This window comes from Engraulis encrasicolus, chromosome 6 (assembly GCF_034702125.1).
Source record: "Engraulis encrasicolus isolate BLACKSEA-1 chromosome 6, IST_EnEncr_1.0, whole genome shotgun sequence".
In the NCBI taxonomy this organism is placed as follows: Eukaryota; Metazoa; Chordata; class Actinopteri; order Clupeiformes; family Engraulidae; genus Engraulis; species Engraulis encrasicolus.
In genome coordinates this window covers 16,220,381-16,230,380 of record NC_085862.1, presented here as the reverse complement: position 1 = coordinate 16,230,380, position 10,000 = coordinate 16,220,381, and the positions used below count along the sequence as shown (strand labels likewise).

Sequence of the window (10,000 nt, the reverse complement as noted above, 5' to 3'; positions counted from 1 at the left end):
ATTTACAATCATTGCATTGTTACAGAGATTTCAGATACACATTTCACTTAACTTCATACTTGTTCCACCTACCTGCAGTTGATCATTTAAATTGATCACAAATGGTGACCTTTGATTCTTTGTTTGAACTACTAGTTCCAACTTATCTCTCACCATTATATCATGGGAAGTGTGAGTCTATATATACCAGAACATATACGTGACCATCATAATGACGGTGGGAACATGGCCATTTTTTGTGTACCACTTTAAAATGTTAAAACTCCTACAATAAATGCAGAATATAACAATGAGTAATATTTTCATGCAAACAAAAGATACTCCTTCGAGGTAAATGGCTTGAGAAATTTAGCTCCAACAAGTGCATTGCATGATGGTACATGCATGATGATGCATGATGGGTAAATGCACTTTGTGTAAGCACACTTTGAATATATTTGGATGAAGCACAATCATGGTGCACTTAGAAAAAGTATACTTCCAATATGTTAAAGTGATTTACTTTAAAGCGCACTATAGAAAATCACACTTCGAAGTCACTTGGGTGAAGTATAATCAAAGTGCACTTAAAAAAAGTGCAATTGCAATATGCTATTAAAAAATACACTTTTAGTAAGTTCACTATTAGAACACTATTAGTATATTCCTCTAAATACACTTTAGTCAAACATCTTCTAAGTGCACTTTATGTATGGTTCGCAAAGTGTACTTTCTTTGAGAGCAACTTAATTACATCTAATTTTAAGTACACTTTAAATAAGCATATTGTAAACATACTTTTTCTTAGCACAAAAAGTGTGAGTGCGCTTTTAACATGCTAAGTACACTTCAGTCGTGCTTTTATTGTACTAAATTGAACCACTTTTTCACCTGGGGGTGTCAGTTTGCAAGCATACAGTAGGAGCTTGTGTGTATGTGTGTGTTTTTGTGTGTATATACACGTGCGGGTGTGTTTGCGCCTGACTGGAGTCGAGTATTCACCTCAAGAGTTCCATGTTTCAACATGTCTGAGGCACGTGGATGAGGTCTCCTGTCCCATATATCACTTTGGAGATCACAAACAAGACCCCCCTCTCTCTCTCTCTCTCTCTCTCTCGCTCTCTCTCTCTCTCTCTCTCTCTCTCTCTCTCTCTCTCTCTCTACCCCCCCATCTGCCCCCATCCAATTTTCTTCCCTCTCCCCTGTCCCACTGCTCTGTGCAACAACTCTTGTGAAAGACTATCCTATTTCTCCTTTACCCCCTCTTCCCTTTTCCTCTCTTCTCTTCTCTTCTCATCTCCCCTTTCCTGGCCTCTCCTCTCCTCATCTCTCCCCATTTCCTCTCCTCCTCTCTTCCTCTCTCCTCTCTTCTCTTCTCCTCTCTTCCCCTCTCCTCTCCTCTCCTCTCCTCTCCTCTTCTTTGTGAAATACATTACAGGGCCAGAGAGACTTGGTCTGGGTGTTTGTTCCGCATGCTTCAGTGGCATGTCCTAAATATGCCCCCACTAACAGCCATACATCCCTCTTCTGCCTCTTACACACGTGCAATTATACACACTTCAGCACACCTGCACACACAAACACACACACACACACATGCACGCACGCACACAGGAAAGAGTGGGAGAGGAGAGAAAGAACAAACACACACACAGAGAAACACACACACACACACGCATACAAACATGCATACACACAAGCGCACGCACACACACACACACACACACACACACACACACACACACACACACACACACACACACACACACACACGGCCAAAATTTCTACTAGTCACTAACAACCATTCATCTTTCGTCTCCCTCTTACACATATGTAATCATACACACCTGCACACACACACACACACACACGCACACACACACACACACACACACACACACACACACACACACACACACACACACACACACACACACACACACACACACACACACACACACACACACACACACACACACACACACACACACACACACACACACACACACACAGATACACACAGATACACACGGTATGCGCTGATCGGCAGTGTGGGTGGGGGAATGTACAGCAAAATATAGGCTAAGTCAACAGGGGAGAGTGAAACAGATCATTTGGAGAGAGAGAGCGAGAGAGAGCGAGAGAGAGAGAGAGAGAGAGAGAGAGAGAGAGAGAGAGAGAGAGAGAGAGAGAGAGAGAGAGAGGGAGCGAGGGAGAGACAGCTAGGGAGGGAGAGAGCAAACAAAACATGGCAAGGCAACATTCCTTCCTCAAGGACATGCTTTCTAAAGACCCTGAAAAAACAGTTTCTCTTTTTTTCCCCATCCATCGACCCAATCCTCTCTCTCCTCATCTCCCTTACGCTCTTACTCTCTGCTCTTAACGTTCCCCTCTCCTCTCCTCTTTCCTCTCCTCTCTTCTCCTTTCTACCGCTCCTCTACCCTGCCCTCACCTCTCCTATTATGTCTCCTTCATCTCTTTCCACTCCTCTCTCGACACTCCTCGCTCACTCTTGTCCTCTTCTCTCTCCTCTCCTCCCCTATTCTTAGCCCTCTCCTCTCTTCTTCTCTCCTCTCCTCTCCTCGTCTCTCCTCTCCTCTCTTCTTCTCTCCTCTCCTCTCCTCGTCTCTCCATACCCCTCCAGTCTCCTTAAACCATGTCTTTTCCCCTCTCCGCTCTTCACACCTCCCCTTCTCTCTTCAGGTCTCCTCTCATCCAGTCTTCTCTCCTCTTTCCTCTGCTCCTCTCGTTACTCCTCTCCTCTCCTGCTCCCTCCCGCCCCCTCTTCTCCCCTCTCCTCTCCTCTCTCACCTCTCCTCTCCTCCAGTCTCCTCTCCTCCAGTCTCCTCTCCTCTACTCCTGTCTCCTCTCCTCTTATCTCCTCTCCTCTCCACCAGTCTCTTCTCCTCCCCTCTCCTCTAATCTCCTCTACTCTCTCTCCTCTCCTCCAGTCTCCTCTCCTCTCCTCCCCTCTCCCCCAGTCTCCTCTCCTCTCCTCCCCTCTCCCCCAGTCTCCTCTCCTCTTCACTCCTCTACTCCTCTCATCTCCTCTTATCTCCTCCCCTCTCCACTCCTCTCCACTCCACTCCTCCAGTCTCCTCTCTTCCCATCTCCTCCCCTCCCCTCTCCACTCCTCTCCACTCCTCCAGTCTCCTCTCTTCCCATCTCCTCCCCTCCCCTCTCTACTCCTCCCCTCTCCGCTCCTCCAGTCACCTCTCCATGGGCCTCCCTGGCACCAGCTGAGTGCCGTCTGGCCCTGTCTGAGTGCTCACACTCCCCTGACAAATAGACGTGCCGCCTGGAAGAGGGCCCTGAGAGGGTTGGGGGGGCAGGCCAGGGCAATAGGCACTAAATCTCCCCCCATGGCACCCAACCACAGCCACTAGATAAATGTGCCCCAGGGAGGGACCCTGGAGAGAGGAGCCCCAGGGAGGGAGAGGGGAGCTGGGGGAGCTAGATGCGATGGATGCCCCTTTAAAGAGAGAGGGGGCCCGCCCCTCCTAATGGGGCTGAATAGGGTCGGGATGTTGGCTGGCTGGCTAGCAGGCCCATGGCATGGGGAAGGTGGGCTGGTTGTTGTTGGTGGTGGTGGTGTGTGTGAATGGGTGGGTGGTGGTGTGTGTGGTGGGGGGAGAGGAGGGCGAACAGAAGGCAGACAGACTCTCCAGACACTTTTACTGCCTGAGTAAGAGACTGAGACAGACTGGAGGGTAATGAAGAGGAACGACAGGCCCCAGACACCACTGCTGAACACTACACAAGAGGAGAGGAGAGGAGAGGAGAGGAGAGGACAGGAGAGGAGAGGAGAGGAGAGCAGAGGAGAGGAGAGGAGAGGAGAGAGGAGAGGAGAGGAGAGGAGAGGAGATGGAGAGAGAGGAGAGGAGAGGAGAGGAGAGGAGAGGAGAGGAGATGGAGAGAGAGGAGAGGAGAGGAGAGGAGAGGAGGAGGAGAGGAGAGGAGAGAGGAGAGGAGAGGAGAGGAGAGGAGAGGAGAGAGGAGAGGAGAGGAGAGGAGAGGGAGAAGAGGAGAGGAGAAGAGGAGAGGGAGAAGAGGAGATGGAAGGAGAAGAGGAGAAGGAGAAGAGGAGATGGAAGGAGAAGAGGAGAGGAGAAGAGGAGAGGGAGAAGAGGAGAGGAGAGGAGAGGAGAGGAGAGGGAGGAGAGGAGAGGAGAGGAGAGGAGAGGAGAGGAGAGGAGAGGAGAGGAGGAGAGGAGAGGAGAGGAGAGGAGAGGAGAGGAGGAGAGGAGAGGAGAGGAGAGGAGGAGAGGAGAGGAGGAGAGGAGAGGAGAGGAGAGGAGAGAAGAGAGGAGGAGAGGAGAGGAGAGGAGAGGACAGGAGAGGAGAGGAGAGGAGAGGAGAGGAGGCAGATGCTTCCACGCACATGCAGACACGTTCCCACACATGAAGAAGCAGAGGCTTTGCACTGGCTCAAAGTCCACAAACGAAACACAAAAAGAGGCCCCAACAGCAAACAAGAACCAACAACATCTGCCAGCTGCTATTACTACAATACATTTAGCTGATGCTTTATCCAAAGCGACTAACAGTTATTTCAAGTACAGGATATTTGCTAATTGGGTAATGGAACTTCAGTCACTGAGTGAGATAAGGAGTAGAAGGGTGGGAATGGAACCTGAACCCCTCTGATCTAAAGCCCATCTCCTTCACCACTGCCCAGCAGCCCATCTAACAGCCCATCCTCTAGATCAGTGATTCTCAAAGTGTGGTCCGGGGACCACTAGTGGTCCGCGACAGAGCTCAAGTGGTCCGCGAGGGGATTTCTACTTTTCCAAGATAAGCTAGCAGTAGGCTATATTTGTAACATTTTCATGTTTTCAACACAATAGGACAGGCTTATAGTGTGAATAAAAAGTAATAGTAATGCATCAAAATTAGCAGTGACAAATTAGCACCTGTCAACAGCCAATTCAGTTTACAGGTGGTCCCTGATCATTTTTGGGGGGGACAAAGTGGTCCTCGGTCTGAAAAAGTTTGAGAAATACTGCTCTAGATCTCAGCTATGCTAAATTTACATGTACTTGTATTAGAATATTGATTATAATTTCAACATTTCTTCATTTACTTGAGGTAATGAATCTCACCACTGCAGCCCCTCCTCTTGATCATGGTGATTTATTCAACACATAATAGATACTATAATAATAACTTATAATAATAATATAATGATAAACATAATACGTAATATAATGAATCTGACCTGGCAGCCCCTCCTCTCGATCTCGGTGATGCACTTCTCGATGACCAGGGGCACCATGAGCCCGGCGGCCTCCCGCTCCACCACCTTCCAGGCCTCCACGCCAAACACCTGCGGCTCCCGCTCCCCGTCCGCTCCCCCGCCACCGTCCAGCGAGTTCTGCCACTGCTCCATCAGCCCCAGCTTGACGTAGATCATACCTCTGGGCTCCAGCCGCACGGCCAGCTGGTGGGTGCGCGTGACGCGGAAGAGCGCCGGCAGGGCCACGGTGCCGTGGCAACAGAGGCGGTGGCGGCGCGGCGTGGCCTCCCAGCTGAAGACCACCAGCTTCAGGTGCTGCGCGTTCTCCAGCTCGATGTTGAAGGTGTGGTCCATGCCCAGGAAGGCCGTGCGGCAGGTGAGCAGGGCGGTGCGCGCCTTGTTGACCGAGTCCACCTGGATGGCGCAGTAGACGTCGCGCGAGTCCACGCGCGGCGGCTTCAGGTCCTCGGCGCCGTAGAAGTGCAGGTTCATCAGGCCCGAGAGGTACGTGGTGCACTTGGGCTGCTCGGCGAAGCTGTACGGCCGGAAGGCGTCGATGTCCAGCTCGCTGCCGTGGAGCTTGGGGCTAGCACCTCCTCCTCCTCCTCCTCCGCTTACACTGCCACCTCCTCCACCACCACCACCACCTCCTCCTCCACAACCACCTCCTCCGACACCTCCACTGGTTCCGCTGCTGCCCGCTCCAGAGCTGCTCCCGTTAGCGTCCCGGTCCTTGGCCTTGGAGTTCTTCCGCTGGGCGCTGGAGCCGTGCTTACCCGACTTGGCCACCAATTCCGGGGAGTCCCCGTCGCTGAGGTAGCCCCCCTTGCTGGCTGACTTGGAGCCCCCGCTGCTCTTCTTCTTGCCATGCTGGCCCGTGGACACGCTGCTGTCCAGGTGGTAGCGGGAGATGACGTTCCCACTGGTGAACACGCCCCCTGCACCTGCGCCCACGCCGGATTGGCCCACGCCGGGGGAGAGCCTGGCCCGCGACGGGCCCGAGTCCGCCCCGACAGTCGTCGAGCCGGCTCCTGCTCCTCCTCCGTTCGATTTGGAAGAGTGTGCCGACATTGCTGTTCTGGATTCTGATTGGTTGCTGCAGCCGGCATTGTTGCTGTTGCTGCTGCTGGGCGTCCCTTTTACACTGAGCTTCCTGCTGAGTTCCGGAAGCTTCTTCATCTTCATGGAGAGCTTGCGCACCGTGCGCGGAGACTTGATCTTGTCTGGGAAAGACCAGCTGAGGGATCCTCCCTTCTTGGCCGGGTTGGGGCTGGATGGGGGAGAGAAGCCAGCGGTGGCCAGCTCAGTTTCTATGGAGGAGGGAAAAACAAGACAAGCAAACTTGTTAGCAAAGTCAAACACGACCCCTGTTATAAATTAGCTGTTAGCAGAATGGCAATGCAATGCAATGACCAAGTCGTCATGTGTTACTAGAGGCACTGTCATAGTGGTATAATATTGTCAATGACTATTTCACCGTTCTACTGGTGGAACAGCATGCGTTTAAGGGGCTACAATGGCATTATAGTTTAAAGATGTTCATTCATCTTAAGTTGGTCAGTTTGAAAATGAAACGTCTCTCAAGCTTTCCTACTCCACTCTTCATTATCGCAATGAATGTTCATTCATCTTAAGTTGGTCAGTTTGGAAATGAAACGTCTCTCAAGCTTTCCTACTCCACTCTTCATTATCGCAATGAATGTACAACATGCCAAAAAGATGAACCATTAAAGCACAGCAAATTCTTCAGAAGGACAAGGGCAGCAAATCCTTGAGTGTATTTTTCAACGTTTTCACCTTCTTTTGTGAGCCTAGAAAAATGCTGCGGAGCACCCAGTAAAAGCACCACGGGAGCAGCTTTCAAACTCGCTAACCTGAACCGACTGGGTTTTTATGACTCCAACAGCTCGTTAAAAGGATGGTTTCCCCTGGTGAATGGACTCTCGTAACATCTTTTATAACATTAAGCACTGAGAAAACTCCCAAATCAATTATGGGCTAAATTTAATTAGAAATGTGGCTGCGAGCCTCAGGGGGAAATCCTGCCTCTCTCTCTCTCTCTCTCTCTCTCTCTCTCTCTCTCTCTCTCTCTCTCTCTCTCTCTCTCTCTCTCTCTTTTCTTTCTCTTCCCTCCATCCTCTCTCTCCTCCATTTCTATCTCTCTGTCTTTCACTTGCTTCTTTCCCCCTCTCTCACCACCAGCTATGACTGCTCCCCTCCACTCGGTGGAAAAATCCATAGTTCTTTCCGGCAGCGAAGAACAGAGTGACCGGGTAAACAAAGGAGAAAAAAAATGAAATGGCATTAGCCTCCTTTTCAGGCCACAAGTCATTCTACCTGGCACAGTAGTGGAGGTCACATGTCAGTGGTGGGGGCAACTTCAAAGGTTATGGGGTATTTGCAAAAGAGAGGTGTGTGTGTGTGTGTGTGTGTGTGTGTGTGTGTGTGTGTGTGTGTGTGTGTGTGTGTGTGTGTGTGTGTGTGTGTGTGTGTGTGTGTGTGTGTGTGTGTGTGTGTGTGTGTGTGTGTGTGTGTGTGTGTGTGTGTGTGTGTGTGTGTGCGTGCGGGGTTGTTTCTCAACAAATCCCTTAAGAGTCCACGTATGCACCCCCGGATATGGAGCAGCCAAGAGGCATGATGGACACCAGGGCTCGCATCTACTGGAAGCTTCCTGTCTGAGTGGTTGGCCTTTAGATAACCCCAGGCCTTGCATCTATACCACACTGCAACAGGGCTCTTTAGATAACCTCCGGGGACCGGATCCATACACTGCTGCAACAGGGGCCATATTCTTTTCCCAAACAACAAAACTAGGTCCCCCCTACGCCCGACTCCCTCCCAACTCCCCCTCTCCTCTCCCCATCTCCACTAGCCCCCCCCCCCACCACATTTCCCCTCTCTCTCACCCTCCCCACCCTCCCCAACTCAACTTGTCCACTCTCACTAACCTCCTACTCCCTTTCATCGTGCTCTGTCTATCTGTCTGTCCCATGTCTGTTGGTCTGTCTATCTGTCTGTCTGTCCCCTGTCTCTCTCTCTCTTCGCTCACCCCCACTCTCCACCTCCTCTCCTCTCTCTCCATCTCCATTCTTTCCCTCTCTCCCTCTCCTGCCCCGCTCCCCTCATCATGCTCGGCCTGTCTGTCCCCTGCCTGGGGTTCAGCAGGCTAAAGCAATCAATCACCGCTGGCAGCGAGTAGGGCCACGGGGTGACACGCAGAAAGAATGTGTGTGTGTGTGTGTGTGTGTGTGTGTGTGTGTGTGTGTGTGTGTGTGTGTGTGTGTGTGTGTGTGTGTGTGTGTGTGTGTGTGTGTGTGTGTGTGTGTGTGTGTGTGTGTGTCTTATCGTTACCATCTACCCTCCTCCATCTTCCATACACATCAGGACATTGGCACCTGCCAACTGGCCAAACCCCATCTCATTTCATCTCACCTCATCTCTCTGGATCACTGCATCTCTTTGCAGTAAAAAATATATCTGACATTTACAAAAACAACACCCCATCTCATTGTGAAAAAAATATATCTGACTTTTACAAAAACAACAGCCCATCTCCTTGTGAAAAAAATACATCTGACTTTTACACAAACAATACCCCATCTCATTTCATCTCTTTGTAGTAAAAAAAAATATGTGTCTGACTTTTAAGCGTACAATACTCCACCTGATTTGAGTGGCAGTCGGCATTGAGCCGAGAGGGATCAGGTGTCATGTTGCTATGAAGGCAGAGCAGATTGCAAATGCCAGAATATAAGTCATCCTTTCATTCAAACAGCACATCCCCTTATCTCTGATCCTCTATGCGAAGAAAAAGAAAGAAAGAAGGCTAAGGCTTGGACGGAGAAAGGCATTTATTTTCGTCAGAGAACTAAGAAGCTCTACTGCTGGCGGCCTTTTGCCTGTGATTAAGAATGACACAGCGTATTCGTTACCGTTACACAACCGGACGACGAGCTCGGGAGGATAGAGAGAGGGAACAAAACACAATGTATGATAGGGGTTCCCAAACTGGGGGCCAGGACCCCTTGCGGAGTCATTAAAGGGGGTCACAGTGAGGAGAAACTTTGATAAGCGAGAAATCCAACATAACAGCCAACAGCCAGCATAATTCCATAAATTCGTTAGTAACTCTGTTCACTTGCATGGTTAATAAATATATTAACATTTCCTGTGAATTAAAATGTAAAAAATTGGCCCTGCCGTGGCCTAACGGTAGGGCACTGGGTTACTACGCTAATGACCCGGGTTTGATTCCGGCCCAGGTAATTTGCCAATCCTTCCCCGTCACTCTCTCCCCACTCATTTCCTGTCTCCCTTCCAGTGCCCTGACAAAAAAATATGTGAGGGGGCCAGATCCAAAACAGGGTTGCAGCAGAAAAAGTTAAGAACCACTGCTGTAAACACTTGCTTATCAAACATGCACTGGCTCTGCTCTGCTCTGCCTGCCTGCCCTGCATGCTTGCCACCCAAGTCTGCTAGTGTCACCCTTCTTTCCCCTGCCCAACTGCATTCACACACACACACACACCACCACACACACACGCCCGTCCTGCGTCCTGGTCGCTTGTGTTGGTCACATGACGTGGGGGCTAACCCCGGAGCAGAGCAGGGAGGAGCGGAGCGGGGAGGGGAGGGGCGGGGCAGTGTGGCTACAGAGTAGCTCTGTTCCCTGCCGCTGGCTTCGGCCTCTCACTTGCACATAATTCCACTTTTTGTTTTTGATCTGCAATTCCTTGGCGTGGCTAAAACAAAGGAGTGATTCTGTGGGTCTCTCTCTCTCTCTCT

The 10,000-nt window shown here is 50.6% G+C and overlaps 1 protein-coding gene across 2 annotated transcripts in view; it reads right to left on the bottom strand.

The window, feature by feature from the left end:
- The window catches only part of syde2 (synapse defective 1, Rho GTPase, homolog 2 (C. elegans)), an 83,637-nt gene that overhangs the window by 39,868 nt on the left and 33,769 nt on the right, over positions 1-10,000 (bottom strand). For both annotated transcript variants that reach the window (XM_063200781.1, XM_063200783.1), the window contains exon 3: positions 5,198-6,525. In XM_063200781.1, coding sequence (XP_063056851.1) covers positions 5,198-6,525 — 1,328 coding nt within the window. The remainder of the gene's footprint in view (positions 1-5,197; positions 6,526-10,000) is intronic.